General features: G+C 43.9%; 1 protein-coding gene across 1 annotated transcript in view; it reads right to left on the bottom strand.

The window, feature by feature from the left end:
- EPHB1 (EPH receptor B1) overlaps positions 1-19,342 on the bottom strand; it is a 430,513-nt gene that overhangs the window by 31,331 nt on the left and 379,840 nt on the right. The window contains exon 12 of the mRNA XM_041733571.1: positions 16,389-16,604. Coding sequence (XP_041589505.1) covers positions 16,389-16,604 — 216 coding nt within the window. The remainder of the gene's footprint in view (positions 1-16,388; positions 16,605-19,342) is intronic.

Raw genomic sequence — 19,342 nt, 5'->3', positions numbered from 1 at the left:
CTTCTGCACTTTCAATTGCTCAGGGTAAAATATCAGAGCCATTTAAGACCATTTGATTGGTGGTGTTGGTTTTAAAGGCACATGGACTCACATTGGTTGGCACTTTGGGGTGGAGTCCACCCAGATTTCCTGCCATCTTCTATATCCCTGGGGTAGGCCGAATTTCTTTCCAGAGAAGTTTAAAAGCATTCTGGAGCTTCAAGTCAAGCCCCATGGCCACTCCTAAGTCATGGCTCAGAGTCCTGGGGTGTGTGCCCAGAATAAGCACCTCTGCTAGACATGAAGTCAGAAAACATGTGTGGACAAAAGCAGGCACCTTTGACCCATCTGGCATGGAGCAGCAAGATATGAAGCTACGGGGCCAGCCCCAGGCACAGGAGGGTTGAGGCTTTGCATTTTAGGGGTGAATTCTCACATGATAAATGAATAGAAGGTCAGCCTTGCTCTGGTCAGCTGGGTCACCTCACCTCTCCCCTCCCCACTGCTCAGCTCCTTGGCCACAAGAAAAAACAAAACAAAACAAAAAAACCAAAAAAACGAAGCCCTGACAGGTCACTCTGAGAACCTAGCCAACGCTGACCAAGAAAATAACTATCTGCCTCCAACAAAGCAGAGAGCTGGCCACGAGGAGAGGCAGGCAGCTTGCAATTCACGAGCCGGATCCACGGTTTTGGACCCTTCCTTAGTTTTCTTTTTATCAAACACCCAGATGGCATGTGTTCTCTAAGTGAGCAACATTAGTGGAGGTCTACGTGGATCTTTTCACAGAGAATCTTCTCTTCCTATTTCTTATTCTCTCACTCTCTCCCAGGGAAAGGGTTTAGTTGAATGCTTTTGTGGGAGGATTAAAATAAAATCTTCACCTCTAAAATCCTCCCTGCCTGTTTCCCTGCAGCTAGACGATCTGCCAAGTGAGTTCGCCAGTGGCCTTTGATCAGGTGTCCTCCTGGTCTTCCCTCCTCACTCCGCTCTCTCTTCTTTTCTCTCCCTCATACTCCTACTCTCTTTTTTTTAACCCCTGGATCTGTAAACTGTACCGGGTGAGAGGGTCTTGGCTGCTTTTGGATTTGGAATTCTGCTTTCTCAGAGGAAGTGCAATATGCTCAGTCTTGATAGTGCTGGTTTTGAGCTACTGGGGTCTTTAGAAAATCACTCTTCCTTCTGTGTGCTCTTAGAGGGCTGGGTTGAAGGGCCTACATTCCCTTTCCAGGAGAAACACCTCACCTTAGAGAGATTTGCTAGACCCACAGACCTCTTTTTGTAAGGCGGCTCTGCTCCATGGAGGGCTCATAGGCCAAGCCCTGTTAGAAGGCCCTGTTAGGTCAGTGCACAGGACAGGCACTTCCACCCTCCAAATCAACTTGTCTACCAATGGTAGGACTCCTGAAGAACTAGAAAAAGGTTTGCAAAGACTTCTGGAATCTCAGGGCTGGTCAGAGCTTTCAGAATTTGAGAAGTCCCTGTTGCATAACCCCTTAGGCCATAGGTCTTTGAAGGCAGTGCTCCTGCAAAGATGTACCACCACTTCATGAATTTAGCAAACAGGGATTATAATATGTTTGTTTTGTTTGTTTGTTTGTTTAGCTTTTCCTTAATTATCATGCAGTAAGGTTCTCCTGACTGTGGGTAAGTTCCAGATGTATATCCAAGACCTTCCATGTTGTGTACTACATTCCATCCTTTCTCGTCTGATTGCCCACCTGTGCAGTGATAGGGGTAGAGTTGGTCTCTTAGGATTCACATGAGCTTGCTAGGGCTGCTGTAACATAGTATTATAAACTGAGTGGCTTAAAACAATAGAAATTTATTGTCTCACAGTTCTGCAGCCTGGAAGTCTAAAATCAAGGCATTGGCAGGGCCAATCTCCCTCTGAAATCGGCAGGAGACAATCCTTCCTTGCCTTTTCTAGCTTGTGGTATCTGCTGGCAACCCCTGCCTTTTCTTTGCTTGTCAATTCATCTCTCCAGTCTCTACCTCTGTCATCACATGGACATCTTTACCCTGTGTGCATCTGTCTAAATTTTCTGCATCTAATAAGGATGCTGATGATTGGTTTTAAGGTCCACCCTCATCTAGTATGACCTTATCTTAACTTGATTATATCTGCAAAGACCCTATTTCCAAATAAGGTCACATTCACCAGTTATGGGGTAGGGGCTCCAATGTATCTTTTATTGGGGGGAATACAATTCGTCTGATAACAGGGCCTTTCGAGGACTAACAGAGCATGATTTTACTGGCCAGCACACCCCTTCCCAACATCAGCCAAATTATTCTGTTCACTACCCAATGAGCATACCAGTTACTTTTTTGCCTCTTCAATTCTGATCAGGCTATTACTTCTTTCTAGAAAACTCTCAGGCTCTGAGCCTTCATAATAACCTTATCCATTTATCCATCATCCAGCCAGCCAGCCAGCCAGCCAGCCTATAAGCAGTCACTGAGTATCTTTTATGTGGCCGGTTTTACTGCTTAGTTCCTATCCCAGATGAATTATCTGGGAGCCTTCTCCATCCCCTTCTCACCTCCACTGAAAGCCATCTCCTTCCTCTATGCTTATTGTTCCACACTTTTATTTACTAAGCACTGAATCAGGAAAATAAGCCTACATCTTAGTGAATGATTTACAAATACTACTGCCAATCAACATATTAAAAATAAGTAAAGTTGGTTTCTTTATCTAGCAGAGGTCCTTGCCTCTTGCCGGAAATCAATGATCCTTGATTGATTGGCTCATTGACTTCTCAATGGACTCTCATTGGAACCTCCATTGAGAAGGCTCACTACCCTCCACTGGGAGTGCTTCACCCCAGGCACCCTCACAGTTCAACCTTGCATTTCTTCACAGGGCTCCCCAGCCCAGTCTCTGAAGACTGGCAACTGGGGTCTTATTTCTGGTTCTTCCTTTCTTCTTAGAACCCTAGACTTCATAGTTTGGATCCAAGCTACTATGGGCCCACCTGAGCTGCCCACACAGTTCCTACTTTTTGGTGCTGACTCACCCCAGCTTGTCACCTCTCACAACACCCTATGGCTGTTCCTACAGGAGAGCCTCTTCTCCCCGCTCTGAGCTTGAGCACAATCTCGGCCAACAGACTCCTCGCCTTCGCACTCTGTCCTTGCTGAGGAAGTGAGCCTGTGTCCTGTTTGGGGACAGTCCCCATGAGGCACTGGCCATACTGTCCCCCCAAATTCTCTCCTCTCTATCTCTGGGTTTCAGCCCAGGTGTTCCTTCCTCGGGGTCCTGTGATATATATATGATGCATACTTCCCTACAGTGTGTAACCATAATTACACAGCTAATTGCTTAATTAGTTGTTTCATGTCCATCTTTTTTTTTTTTTTTTGGTCAGGAAGGAAATGCAAGGAGCTCAGGAACCGTCTGTTTTGTTAACTGCTGTGCTTTGCACATACTAAGCGCTTCACAAGAATGTGTTGGCTGGGCGAGCAGCTAGTGGAGGCACTGCATGGGCCCACACCCAGGCAGCTGGCCCCTCCTCTGTGGTGACAGGCATGATGACAGGCACAGAGAGGGGAGGGCTTTGCCTGCCTGGCTTCGCACACCAGGCTCAGAACAGAGAGATACGCTCCAGAGAAACCTGACTCGAGCCTCACTCCAGCCCCTGGGGGTTCTGAAATCCCATCCCCATCTCACTTGTGCTAATAATATACTGGCCTTACTAATAATAATTACGCTGAGTCTTCTTCAAAAGGGCATTTCAGTCAGGGCCTGATATCCCTAACTGAGCATGTGGTGACAAAGTGACCCGGGAGAGACATCAGAGCAAAGAGGAGGCAGGGCTGCTGGAAGAAGAATGATCTGAGCTGCAGAGCATGGGGCAGAGTGGCATTTGAATTATTCCTCCTTCAGCTTAATTAATGCTATAGAAGAATTTCCAGGGGACCGGGACTCGGTTTTATTCTGGCTGCAATTAAAGGGTCTCCCCTCCTCTCCTTGCTTGTCTTCATTCCTCTCCACTCTCCATCCACCCAAGAGATGGCCTGTTATCCAAGCTCAATGATTGAAAGAAGAGTGAGGAATCATAATTTGAAAACGGCCTCTTGAGGGAAGCCATGGATCAGACAGGGAGGAGAAGTATGGCTTAAATGTAAAAACCTACCAGGAACTGAGGGGAGAAGCAGCGCTGGACCTGGGGTCCCTGGACAGAAAGCCAACAGACCTTCCTCGTTCGAAGGACAAAGGTCCCAGCCTGCGCTGAAACCTGTCAGGCAGATGGTGACCCAGTTAGCAGCAGCTTCCTCAAGTCGGAGCTGCAAAGTGTAGACAGAGGGGCTTTCTCCTGAAGCCTTGCAGAAAGGATTATCTTCGAGATAACTTTCTGCTTTCCTTGCACCTTTTAAGGATTAGGCACATTATAAAAGAAAAAAAAAAACAGAACAGTCTAGTACAGTACTACAGCATGGAACCCATTCCTCAGCGGTAATGAAAGAGACCGTCCAGCTATCACCCTGCACCCGCTTAGGTTTGTGCCTGTGGGTGGCTGCCTCTGGGGAGTCCAGGTGTGTGCATTTCTCTGCGTGTCTCTGACTATGCTTTTGCGCATCTCTATGTGTATGCTGTACTGCCTATGTGTGGGTGTATGCGTGTGTGCGCGCACGAGCACACATGTGCCTTCTGTGCATGTTGCTGACAGTAGCTGCTCACCATAGGCTTTAGGAAAATTCACAGAGTCCTCCTGTCCTCACTACAGAGTCACCTACCCAGTCTGTCCCCCAGGAGGGCTGTGAATGGCATTGCCAACCCCTGGTGGTACAGCAAGTCTCTGGCAGCCTGGAGAAGCCTGTGCTCCCAGCTCCGCCCTTGGTCCCCTGCTGTTTCGGGGAACAGTGAGGTGGGTCCACCTCTCCTCTGGGGTATGTGAGAGAGAAGGGGGGTCAGATTGTTCACCCTCTTTTGAGCAAGTCGGGCTCAGAGCCTGGCATGAGGCTGAGGTTTTGGTTCCATCAATCTTTTCTCCGTAGATTGCCCCTTTGAAAGACTACCAAGCCAGTTCCCTAGAGAGATAAGAACTCTCCATCCTAGACTTGGGTGATCCCCTCAGGTTCCCTGAAATATCTTCCTTCCTTAAGCACTTGTTTACTTAGAAAAGGTGGGGGCCAAACAAACCCAAAGCAAGAAAACCCTCTCTGGGTTCAACCCCACTTTATGGGCTGCCTCTTCACTAATGACCGTGACAATGAACATGACTGAACTGTTAATTTATATGAGTTGTATTCTATGGTCCAGAAGAATCTCCAGACTGAAGGTAATCACAGATCTGACCCCAACTCTTTAATATCAACTGCAGGATCTCTAGGGCTGATTATTTTTAGTTTAGTTTTGTTTTGTGTTTCTTCCAAAGCAGCTGACGGATGGGAGAGGGGATCAGACTCTGGGAGCTGGGGAGCCAAGTGGCAGGATCGGAGTGAGGACCTTGAGCCCTGGAAGCAGGTGCTGGTGTGGGGCTCTGTGGTGGGGACCTCTGCCGGGATCATGCCCTCCCCACCTCCTCAGACAAAGGTGAAACTGAACCAGAGGAACAGGGGCTCCAGACGACGACGACACAGAGACACGGTGTATACATGTGGCCCCGGGGCCTTCACACTCCCCTGGGGTTGGAGAGGGAGGAAGAGCTCCAAGATGATGGAAAATACATTTCCTTTTCCAGACTGACAAGATGAGGACTCTGTCAGACTTGCTTTGCTTTTTGAAAAATAATTGACATTTCTTGCAATGCAAGTATGTGAAGTAAAAGTATGCTCCCTAAAATAGTCTCAATGCAGTGGCTCTCCAAGTGTGGTGCTCGGGTAGTGGTATCAGCATGATCTGGGTGCTTGTGTGAATGCACTTCCTGGGCACCACCTCAGACCTACAGACCTGAAACCATTGTGGGGGGTGAGGGGTTGGCCAGAAATCGGTGCTTTCACAAGCTCTCCAGGGTTCCTGGTGCACAATGGGATGTGAACACTGCCGTGGCAATGGATACAGTAACTCAGCTGCCTTTTCTCCTGCTCTCTCCTGAGAAATTTTCTTCAAAATCCTTCCATAGCGATCTTGTCACAAGAGCCCTTAATTGTCTTTTGTGAGTGTCATCTTTTCCTGGGATTCTGGAGGCTCTCTGCTTTATTGTTTTCTGTTTCAGAGTGACTAGGAATAGGGAAAGTTAGAGGATTTTTTTTTACCAGTTCTCCTTGAGAATGTATGTCTGTGTGTGTCTTCCATGGGTTATGGGTTGGGAGAGCATGGAAAGCACTCATGGCAACACCCACAATGGTCATATAAGCTGTGACCAGGGCAGGACCAGATCTGGGGGTTGTTTCCAGTTTAGCACATGGGGTCTTATGAATCTCACAAGTTGTCTCACAAATCCCATTTGATGGATGAGGAGACCTAAGGCCAAATTTACGGAGCATAGTTTGGATGCAAGTCCTGCATTCCTCCTATCATGTCAAAGAACTATACTGCATGTCTGAGAACAAGAAAGTCCTAGAGAGGGTCTTTTTGCTCCTTTCCTCACTGACACTGCTGAAGATAGGGCTCAAATGGGTAACATAATAACATGGAATTAAAATACAATTTTCTGTGAAAGCAAAGGCCCTACAGGTTTCAGCACAGAACGTATTGTGGCTGAAACAGATGTTGTCCCCTAGAAACACAGCGAGGATGGAGACTTCAGCCTAGACAGTAACTCATGGGAATAACGGGCGGGGGGTAGTGGGGGAGGAGGAGACAAGGGTCCTGCCCCCATCATGACATGGGATGACTGAAATTCATCACAGGGGAACAAGGGCCTCTGCAGAGCGCACGGGGGCGGGGCAGGCCTGGTCTCCCCCAGCAGGCTCAGGATGAGCCAGGTGCCCACACGGATTGTCCTCGAGGAGAGGCGGTCCCTGGTCCCAGGGCGAGGATGGGTCCTCGGAGCCCAGGGTCCAGAAGGGAGCAGGAGATGAGTCTGACACAGAGGGGCAGATCCTAGAGGAAGTGCCACAGCCGAGCTGTCCCTGAGCCGGTGCAGGCACTCCATGTGGGAAAGGAGGGCAGCAACAGGCAGAGCAGCAGGTAAGGAAGATCTGGCAAAAGGAGACAACTGTCACAGAAGGACAAAGGTGCAGCTGGCAAATTGTCTGAGAAGATGGCTCCTGCCTCCTGCCAGGAGGGGCAGATGCCCAGGCAACAGCTCTGTTTGAGGTTCACAGAGGAGGCAGGGGGCAGAGAATGCCAGCAGACATTAGAAGAGAGAAAGCAAGGAGGAGGAGAGACCGGTGGGCTCCGAAGGCAGAAAGCATCAGAAGCTGCAGAAACACGGTGTGGGAGGGGCTGGGGCCTGAGACAAGAGGAAGGAGCAGCAGGGGGAGCAAAGGGGAAGGGGCCGAGGGAGATCAGAGGCGCCTTGAAGATGGAGCGCAGTTCCTGATGAAACAGGGAGGGCCTGCAGGGAGCAAGGCCAAGGGAAGGCACGGAGCAAGGCTGGAGACTTCTCAGAGAGACAGCCTGCGGCTCTGAAGGATGGGAGAGTTGACACTACTTTGGCAGAGGGAACCTAGCTGAATACTAAGGAGGGAAGATTTTTTTTCTCACAAAGGGACTGGATGGGGTCTCTCTCTACTGAGGAGAAGAGAAAGCAAACCACGCTGGAGTATAGCTTTTGACTTAACCAACGGAAAGCCACCACGCAGAGAAGATCTGTGGGATCCTGTTGGGGCTCTGTCCACCAACATGGCTGATAAAAGGTGCAGATGGGGTTTGTGAGTGTGCACATGAGCCCCCAATACAAAGAGTTCATCAGACATGTGGCACCTTTCCTGGTACGTGTGTGCCTTTTTTCCCCCTCTTGGTAACAGAAGACAGGACGAATAATGACCAGAATGTGACCTCTGACGTCAAATCTTGAGAAGGGGTCTGTTCACACAAGCATGGTGTTGTGGATTGCGTGCTCATGTCCAAAATGTATGTGCTAAAGCCTTAACCCCCGATGTGATGGGATTTGGAGGTAAGGCTTGGGGAAGTTACTAGGTTTAGATGAGGTCATGAGGGCAGGACCCCTAGGATGGAATCAGTGTCCTTAGAGGAAGAGGAGGGGAGACCAGAGTTCTTGCTCTCTGCCACATGAGGATACGAGGAGAAGGCGACCATCTGCAAGCCAGTAAGAGGACCCTCACCAGGAACCAAATCTGCCAGAAACTTGATCTTGGACCTTCCAGGCTCTAGAAGAACTGTGAGAAATAAGTCTGTTGTTCCAGCCCCCTAGACTACGGTATTTTGTTATGGCTGCCCTGGAAAATCAGGACAGATGGGCATGGGAATGTGAACACTCATTCCAGTATTCAGACACGTTTTTTCCCAAAATAAAGTTCTGTGAATCATACAGATGTGAGACCCCAGCCCAGCTCAAGTGTCTGTTCCTCTTAAAGGGTGGGAATGTCACAGCAGCTCAGAACTCCTCCTTAGTTTAGTGGGTTGATTCCAACCATAAGAAAGCACAAAGGAACAAATTCTCTATCTGTTCATTATTCCAGGAGCCTGGTGGGAAAGAAATGATCCTGGGGCTAGAAATAGCAATTTAAAGAAGGAAGACCTGGGGAAAAGTATGGTGGAGAATTAAGACAGAATAAGTGATAAAAGCTGAGGGCCAAATAGGGAAAACTAGAAAACTTTAATAGCTATTAATGAGGTCTTCACTTAAAGAGCAAAACAAGATGTATTAGGAGATGATGATGTTTTAAAGGTCTTGAAAGAACTGCATGAAATAGGAGAATTAAGATGGAATACAGAGGTCTTAAGGATTGTTTTAGGGAACTGCTGATTCAGGGTTAAGGAGCGGAAGGTTCCACTTTTGGTGTGTGTGGGGTGATGCTTCCAACAACCAGACTCTACAGTGAGTAAGAACAAAATAGAAGAGAAGAGACAGGAAATAAGAGGAAGAAACATAAAGGAAAACTATCTAAGCATTCCAGAAACTGAACAGCACAAGGCAAGTTTCACCTTTTGGGATTTTGCTCTGAGGACCTTCTGCCCTGTGGCTAAAACTCCAGTTGAAAATCCCACCCCTTTTTTGGCTGGAGGAGCCAAGGGAAGGAGTCAGGATAATCAAGGTGGCTGGTGAGCTGGGGCTGGGAGGACTCCCTGGAAACAAGAAAGCCATGAAGAAGGAATCCCAAATTCCAGATATGAACTTTTCCTGATTCTCTGGCTGACCCCTGAATCATGCATGGATGACACAGACTGAAAACCACAGGAGCTGAAATCTGAGCTGTTGCCCACTGCAGACATGACAGCGTGCAGGCTGAGTCTAACCGAGTTCACTTCCTGTTAAATCAGAAGCATTGACACTCGATCAATGTAACAGCACCTAGAGGCTCTACTTCATAACGTTCGTTAATGTGTGTGATCCACAACTACTAGACATACAAAGAGCCAGGGAAATGTGACCCATTTTCATGGGAAAGAGAGATGCCAGCCTCAGGACGACCTCAGCTTTAAAGCAGCTATTATAGCTATGCTCAATGAGGTAAAGAAAAATATGCTTATAATGCATAAAAGATAAAACACCCCAGTTGAGAATTGGAAATTATAAAAGATAGATTAATAAGAAACCATAAAAGCTAAAAAAGACAATATCAAAAAAATCACTAGATGAACTTTCTTTTAGCAAAATGGAGATGGCAAATGAAAGAATCAATGAACTTAAAGATAGTTATAAGGAGTAGAGAAGAAAAATTGGGGAAAATAATTAACAGAGCCTCAGGAACCAGTGGAACAATTTTGCAAGTTCTACATATAGGTAATTGTATTGTACGTGGTGTCATGGCTCTGAGGCACTCTCACCTGCATTTTTTTTCTCTACCTCTTTATATATTAAAAACCTCAAATTCACACCAATGTCTTCAATTCCAAATCAACACCATGTAATTCATTCTAGTTTTCATGTTTTCCATATTTGTATCTCCCTTTCCAATGGCTCCCATTATCTCCAATATATTTCCCAATCTCCCTGTAAACAGATAATTTCCCAACCTTGCTGGGCTGCCAGCTCCCTCACACGTGGGTCTAGATTCTAGGCATGCCTCTTTTGCTTGATACATCTATCTTGGTTGGGCCTGCCAAGTGGCCTTTTGGTGAAAGATGAAATGAAGAAAGCCAATAAAGTATTTTGCTTTGTTTCGAAAGATGAGAAGGGAAGAGATTGTAAGGGAAAGGCAAGAGAAAAGCCAGGTTATTTTTCTAAAATGCAAATTCATCACCTTTTGGTCATGTAAATCCATCTATGTGTGCACACACACACAGACACACACACACACACAGAGTCCTAAAATGATTCCCCATTGCTTGAAGCCCCTAAGTTCCATCATGAGGGTCCAGGAAGCTGCTGCTGAACTCTTTTGGCCAATTTCTTCCTCTTTTTCCAAATTCCAGGCATGGGGTCCTCTGAACATCTTTATTGTTCCATTTTCTCTGTTGCTACAGGGCCTTTGCATGTGCTATTTATATCTCTCAGTGTTCTAACCTACCCCTTTCATCTGGGTGACTTATTCTTCAAATCTCTGTTGGAGTACCATCTCCTCTTCTGGAAGCCCTCCTTCATCCCCCTAGATATAGTCAGATTATATTGTTACTTATTGTTTTATTCAAGTTCTCACAGAACACAAGGGCTCTTCTCTCAACAGGTAATTTTGCACTTATTTGCCTATGTGTCTAACTAACGTCTCTTTCCTCATTAAGGGAAAGTCTCTTTCCTCATCACTGTGAGTGATGTGTGGGAAATGTCTCTTTTTGATCCTATTTGTGTGCCTAGCCTCAGAGCAGTACTGGCACATAGTAGATGTTCAATAAATAACTTTTCATGTGAATAAATTCTTTGTATTTTTAGAAACACAAATTGATCAGCAAACATGTTATTTGTTTCTGTTTTGGATAAAAAGCAAGCCTGGAGAAATAATATAATAAATATAGTGAGTCAGGTTAACATAACAACTGTGAAGGAGACTAAGAGCTCTTAGATCTTGGGGTTGGTAAGCTTTATCATTTAGAAGAAAAACAAAAATTGCAATAGATGATCTAACTAATGTATACAAGAAAATCAGGTGGAGAATCCTTTACCTAAAATACTTTTAACGTAAGGCATATACAAATATTTGGTTCACATAATTATTTAGGTGATTCACAGTCCTTTCAAAGGTAAAATCAAGTTCCATTCAAACTCCAAATGTAAGTATAGGTATACATGTACATGTTTTAGAATTGGAAAAAGTGATTTTAAATCACATATGAGAGAAAAGATTTGAGAACAGCTAACAAAGACTTTCTTAAAGGAGTAGAGAAAGATAACTTATTTTATCCAAACAGTAAAATTTTTGCTAAGGTTATTATAATCAAAATAATCCAGGTAGTTAAACTCACACTAACATTATTACAACTAGAACAATATGGCTGGGCATAGAATAAACAAATACATCAATGGAGCAGAAATGAGAATCAAAACAAAGTTCAAATATGTAACTTAACACATGACAAGGATGACAAGTGATTCAATAAAATATGATAACATATTTAATACATGGTATTGACACAACTATCTATTCACCTGTATGAAAACAGCATAAAAATATACATCCTAACACATACCCAAAAAGAAGTTTGAAAATACACCTTGCATCTATCAACAAAAGAATAGATATATAAATAGTGAACTTACAATAAATAGGAACAAACTATTGCTGCACACAACAATGTGAATGACTCTCACAGACTGCAACCAAACACAAAGAGAATATGCTGTCTGATTCCACTTATGTGAAGTTCTAGAACAGGCAAAACAAACCCATGGTTGAAAAAAGAATCAGAACAATGGTTGCCTCTGGGTGTGGGGGCGGGATGAGAGTGAAATGGTTAGGGATATGAGGGAGCTTCCTAGTGTGATGGCAATGTTCTGTATCTTGACAGGGGTTTGGGTTGCACAGTTGTATGCATTTGTTAAAACTCAATAGATGTACACTTAAGACTTATTCATTTCTAACCAAAATCTCTGAGCTGCAGCAAAGTGGTTTTAAGATGGAAGTTCATAGCAATATTAGGCCTAACTTAAGAAACAAGAGTGATCTCAAATAACAATTTAATATTACACCTAAAGGCAATAGAAAAAGAAGAACCAATAAAGTCCAAAGCTAGTAGAAGGAAGAAAATAATAAAGATCAGAGCATAAATAAGAAACAGAGATTTAAAAAAAACAATGGAAAATATCAATGGAACTAAGACCTGGTTCTTTGAAAAGAAACTAAATTGACAAATCTTTAGCTAGTCTCACCAAGAAAAAAAGGGAGAGGGTACAAATAAAATCAGAAATGAAAGAAAAGAAATTATAACTAATACCTCAGAAAACAAAAAGTTATAAGAAAATGCTATGAATAATTATACACCAATAAATTGGACAATCTAGAAGAAATAAAGACTTTACCATCTTCTAAGGCTGAATCATGAAGAAACAGAAAATCTAAATACACCGATTCCTAGTAAGGAGATTGTATCACTAATCAAAAACTTCCCAGCAAGTATAAGTGCAGGACCAGATAGTTTCACTGGTAAATTCCACCTACCATTCAAAGAAGATATAATACATATCCTTCTTAAACTCTTTCAAAAAATTACAGGAAACACTTTTAAGCTCATTTCATGAGACTGGTATTACCCTTACACCAAAATCAGACCAAGGCTCCATAAAAAAAAAAAAAAAAAGAAAATTACAAGCCAATATTCCTGATGAATTTTGATGCAAAAATACTCAACGAAATATTAGCAAATTAAATTCAATAATACACTGAAAGGATCATATGCTATAATCAAGTGGGATTTATTCCAGAGATGCAAGGATGTTTCAGTGTCTACAAGTCAATCGATGTCATATACAGCATTAACAAAATGAAGGATAAAAACCATATGATCACTTCCAGACACAGAGAAAGCATTTGACAAAAGTCAACAGCCATTTATGATGAAAACTCTCAAAGTGGGTATAGAGGGAATGGACTTCACCATAATACAGGCCATGTATGACAAGCCCATGGCTAATATCATACCCAGTGGTGAAAAGCTGAAATCTTTTCTTCTATGATCAAGAATAAGACAAGGATGCCCACTCGCCTCGTTTTTATTTAATATAGTATTGGAAGTCCTAGCCAGAGGAATTAGGCAAGAAAAAGAAATAAGAATCATCCAAATTGGAAAGGAAGAAGTAAAGCTGTATTTGCAGATGACATGATACCTTATATAGAAAACCCTAAATGTTCCACCAAAAAACTGTTAGAACTAATCAATGAATTCAGTAAAGTTGTAAGATATGAAATTAATGTACAAAAATATGTGGCATTTTATACACTAATAATGGACTATCATAAAGAGAAATCATGGAAACAATCCCATTCATAATTGTATCAAAAAGAATAAAATACTTAGGAAAAAAATTAACCAAGGACATGAAAGGCCTGTACACTGAAAACTATAAGAGATTGAGGAAGAAACTGAAGAAGACACAAATGGGAAACTATTCCATTTTAATAGATCAGAAGAATTAATATTGTTAAAATGTCCATAACTACCCAGAGCAATTTACAGATTCAGTGCAATCAATCCCTGTCAGAATTCCAATGGAATTTTTTATAGAGCTAGAACAAATTATTCTAAAATTTACAAAGGATCACAAAGAAAACTCAAATAGCTAAAACAATCTTGAGAAAAAAGGACAAAGCCAGAGATATCATAGTCTTTGATTTCCAACTATCCTGCAAAGCACTCAGAGTAATCAAAAACAGTACGGTATTGACATAAAAACATAAACACAGGAAGAGAATAGAGAGCCCAGAAACAAATGCATGCCTATCTGGTACTTAATTTATAATAAAGGAGCAAAGAATATACAATGAGGAAAGGGCAATAAAGAGTGTTGGGAAAACTGGACAGCTACATGCAAAAGAATGAAATTGAACCATTATCTTATGTCATATACAAAAGTCCGCTCAAAATGGGTTAAAGACTTGAATGTAAGATCTAAAACTATAGAACTCCTAGGAGAAAACTGGTGATAAGCTCCTTGACATTAATCTTAGTAATGTTTTGTATTGCATCTGGTGTCAAAGGCAAGGGAAACAAAAACAGAAATAAATGGGATCACCTCAAACTAAAAAGCCTCTGCACAGCAAAAGACACTATCAAAAAAATGAAAAGGCAAGCTCCTGAATGGAGAAGATATTTACAAATCATATATCCAATAATATCTAATATAAAGAACTCATGTAACTCAGTAAAACAACAAACAACCTGATTTAAAAAATGGGAGAAAGATCTGAATAGATAATTTTCCAAAGAAGACAGACATACAGATGGCCAACAGGAACATGAAATCTGGAAATGCATCAACAAAATAAGATGGAGTAAAGAATGGACAGAGGAACAGATCAGATGGATAGTTATATAATAAAACAGACGTAGCAAGATATTAATTCTAAAACATAGGCGGTAGATAGACGGCTATCCTCTAAATTCTATCAAGCACTCTGTATGCTTGAAATTGTTCCAAATAAAATCTTGGGAAAAACAAATACATTTCAAGTGTGCTTAATATTTAAATACAGAGAAACCCCCCCAATAAGATAGTACAGGAAACTTTAAAAAGCACTTTATAACTTTGGAGCGAAAGAAATTTTTAAGTAAACCAGAAAACCCAAGAATATGTAGAGAGAAAAGATGCATATTATTGACTGTATGAATATTAGCCACTTTTGGAAGCCAAACAATATCATAAATAATAGCAGCAGGACAACAGATGGCGGGTAGGAGAACTAATTATATCATATGTGGAGACAAAGGGTTAATATCCCTAATATAAAAAGACTTCATACAAATTTCTAAGAAACCAGCAAACAACCCAACAGAAAAATAGTTAAAGACATGTACAGGTAATTAACAGAAGAGGAAACATGAATCCCAGTAACTGTGTGAAAAGACAGTAAAGTAATATCTCTAACAGTCAGCTGAAAATGCAAACTTAAACAAAATGAAGTGTCATTTTTCATCTTTGGATTGGCAAATTTTTAAAGATTGATCACCTTCAGTGCTGGTAAGGATGTGGGAAGATGGGCACCATACATTCCCGGCAGAAAGTCACTGTTCACAAACTTTTAGAAAAGCAGTTTGGCAGGAAGAATGCCCATGAGAAAAGCAAGGCAGAAAAACAGGCATAGTATGATCTCATTTTTATAAAATAAAAAAATTTCAAATTTTGAACAATGAAAAAAAATGTGAAAAGAGACACCCCTGATTATTAAAGTTGATGCTTCAGGACAGAGGTTGATAAACTACTGACTGGTCACCTGGATTTTTATAGCCAGTGAGCTAAGAATGGTATTTATATATTTTTAAAGGGTTATGTTTTAAATGGTTATTTGATTATCTACACAATATCCTCTGTGTTGCCTCTTGGCCAACAAAGCCTAAAATACTTACTACATGATGCTTCAGGGCAATTGTGGTTTCTTGGTTACCTTGTTTCCCCTTTACTTCTCTGTATTGTTCTTATTTTTATAATAATATATTGGGAGTGGACATAAGGAGACCAGAGGAAACCATGGAGACCAGTTAGGAAGCTACTAGAAGGGAATAGGTCAAAGAGAACGGTGCTTTGGAATAGGGTGGTGGCTGTAGAGAAGGAAAGAAAGGAGCAGGTTTTATTTGGACCTGTGTGAGTCATGGAGGGCTTGGACGGGATGGTGAGGCAGAGAGAAATCAAGGCTGACTCCCAGATTTCCGTCATTAGTTGAGTTGGTGCAACCACTGAGACACAGAGATTGGGGAGGAAAATGGAGTAAAACAAGAGCTCTGCTTTGGACCTGTATGAGCTAGGTGCTGGCCATAGGTGATCAGAGCTGCTTGGATGGTGGAGAAGGAAGCTGAGCAGGAAATGCAAGCGGAAGAGTACTCATCATGCAGATGGTACTTCAAGCTGTCTGGAAGGCCCAGAGAGGGAGAAGAGAAAGGCACCAAGGGTCTGCCCGGTGACCAAGTACCCAACCCCACCAGCGCCTACTTCTGCTGACGAATGTCTCTGATGCCACCGTCCAGCTGCCTGGATTCCCCTCTGATGCCCCTTTTTCCATTGGCCAAGGAACACCAGGACTCCTGAGCAGACATCCTGACTATTCCTTATGGCCTAGGCCCAAATGCTTGCCTGGACATCCAGCTGCTATTGTTTCTCCATATGGCACCTGCCTCTCCCAGTAGAGAGAGAAGTTCAGGTCCCAGTCCCACACAGTGTGCCTGACCACAGGTCCCTAGCCCAGCCACGTGCAGCCACTTTTTACTCATGCCATGCTTTTATCCAAGAGTATCAGGAAGGACTCACCAAGGAGCTGGTGTAGGTAGGGTCTGAGGTGTCATCCTGGAGGTAGCGGGAAAGGCCAAAGTCAGACACCTTGCACACCAGGTTACTGTTGACCAGGATGTTCCTAGCAGCCAGGTCCCGATGCACATAGTTCATCTCGGCCAGGTACTTCATGCCCGCGGCAATACCCCTGAGCATCCCCACCAGCTGAATCACCGTGAACTGTCCATCATTTTGCTGTAACGAGACACAAAGGACATTGGGATCAAGATGGGCTTCGGTGGTTCAACGGAAGCCGAGGTGCTACAGCCTTGCTGCTTGTCAGCCTCTGTTGGTAGCTGGCCATGCTGCTCACTGTGCCCTTCTCCCTCCCATTCTCACCCTCATCCCTCTCCTTGAACGCTCCGCTCTCTCCTCCCTGTCGATTCCATCTCTAAATTACATCTCAAAGCCATCCACGCCTCTCCATCTCCACTGCCTCCATTCTAACCCAGTCACCATCATCCATCACCTGTAACAGCCTCCCCGCACCTGCCCCCCCCTTTTCTATACACAGGAGCTATAGCCGTCTTTGCAAGACATAAATCAGGCCATGCCACTCCCTGGATTCAAGCTCTATAACAGCTTCCCATTTCATTAAGGAAAAGCTCCAAACTCCTTAGCATGGCCCCTGGGACCCTGGGGGATCAGCCACTGCCTCATCTGCCAGCCACAGTGACTGGCGACCCCTCAGTCCTTTCCCAAGCCAAACTCTTTCTGCATTAGGGTTCCTGCTCATGCCATCCCTGCTGCTCTTTTCCACAATCAGCACCATCCACCTTCAGGTCTCCACTTAAGTGTCCCTTCTTTAGAGACAATGTCTCCTAACTACTACTCTCCTGCTCCAAATATACCTAGCACTTCCTATCTTACTGTCTTTAGTGCATGCTCTTATTTTTTTTAAAGATTTATTTATTTGAGAAGGGGAGGGGCAGAGGGGAAAGGGAGAGAGAGAATCTCAAGCAGACTCCCCCCCTCTGAGTGCAGAGACTGGTGCGGGGCTCGATCTAATGACCCTCAGAGATCACTACTTGAGCCAAAATCAAGAGCTGGATGCTTAACCAACTGAGCCACTCAGATGCCCCATCACAAGTTTTAGGTGTGTGTGTGTATGTACACACCTGTCTGTCTCCCTCTGCAGCTTGACTCTAACCAATTTGAAGACAAGACACTCTCTCTTATGGTCACCACAGTACTCCCAGGGCTAAGAACTTTAATGTAAATAGAAAAAACTCAACAGACATATGCTCAATTTATGACTACATATCTCCCTGTTTCCAGAACTAAATGCTTAAGGTGTCTTCTTTGGGTCCTACCAGGGCTGTCAACCTCGACATTGGCATAACCGCACCCACCTCATAGGGATCAGTGACAGGAGAAGCACAGACACGGCGTCTGGCATGTGGGCCCTCTTAGCCAATGGGAGCTCTTGCTTCTCCTCCTCAGGCCAACCTACAGGGCTGCCCTCTTCCAGTCAATGGTGGGTTCACCGTTTCCTGGGTGAGCTCTCCTTCACGGCTTGATGACACACCTCAGTGAATGAACCGCCCTTCCTCCTGCCCCCAAAACCTCCTGGGTCTTGGCTTCTGCACACACTGGTTAAATCAGTGGAGCCTGTGCTGTGTTTCCAACAACACATTTTCCCTTCTAATCCAGCTTCAGCTGTTGCCCTAAGGGCTATAAGTTGTATTCTGTAGGTAATGCATGGCCCAGGCACTGAGCTGCTTTGACTAGGGGAGAGGTAGAAGGAGGTGGAACACCCTAGATCTAGTGTAGTTACTGCTGGGCACAGGCCAAGGCATCCACTCCCCAGCGGCCTCATGTGAACACAGAAAGCATAAACGGTGGGTGCAGCTCCCATTTATTGAGCACCTGCTGCCTGCGAGATGATACACAATGAGCTCACATGCACCTCCTCACTTAAATATATGTGGGACACATCATTTATGCATGTGTTTCTACAAATGCATTTTCTATGCAAAAATAAATAAGGAAAATAAAACGGCTATTGCAAAAATACCCTGTTTATTAGAGAAAGCCCCACCAATCAAAAAGTCTAACCATGATAGTGGGAATGTTGAAGACTTCCTCATGCAAGACTGTGAACCTAGGTCTGTGTTCCAGGGTCCTGCCCCTCGATCAATTAGAGTGAGCCAACTGATCCTCCCTCCACTCCTTCCTGAGTCCCCTGCCAGAGGCAAACCCCCCAAAACACACTGGGATCGACATACCCCAAGTTCCAGACTGTTTCTAACTCAAACCTTAACCCCCTCCCAGCCTGCCTGGAATGCTTTCTCTGCAATATTTTCTTCTAACCAACTCCAAAAGGAAGTGCAGATCTGCTTTTTTGGAAACTCTGACTGGTGTTCAGCACATGGTGCCCATCTGCGAGAGCTGGATGTGCCGTGAGTGATGCGAATCCTCCTTCTCACTAATGAACTTCAATCAACACCTCCTCGAGAAGTTAGCCAGGCTTTTGCTAGCACCATTCATTTTGTCTAAGTAGGTCTCTGGAGACCTGCCTCCCCAGAAGGTTGTCATGCAACTTCTGTATATTAGAAAATGTATCTCAGCTGCGAGTCACAAGGGTCATATTTTTCCAATTCAGTTTGTTACTTCCTCTCTGTAAGTGTAGACAACAATGTGGTTAAAAATGAATGTCTCCCCAAAGAAGCTGGCTTGTAGATAGATTTTGGGGAGGGGACTGGTGCTGGTTGTAAACAACCCTGGAAAAAGAAATGTTGAAAGAATGTGCAGCAATATGTCTGTTTCTACTTTAAATCACTTAAGCCTTCATCAAACAGCTTTACTATCTGATTTGTTTTAATATTTAGATCAGTCATCCTTATAGTTTCTGGAGTCAACAAAGGCCAAGAAGTGGTTAAAAGTCCTGGCTTTGGAGGCAGACAGACCCAGACTGGGGTCTAGGCTCCACC

Source organism: Vulpes lagopus, chromosome 19, assembly GCF_018345385.1.
Source record: "Vulpes lagopus strain Blue_001 chromosome 19, ASM1834538v1, whole genome shotgun sequence".
Lineage (NCBI taxonomy): Eukaryota > Metazoa > Chordata > Mammalia > Carnivora > Canidae > Vulpes > Vulpes lagopus.
Note: the sequence above shows the minus strand (reverse complement) of the source record. Positions and strands in the feature narration are given on the sequence as shown.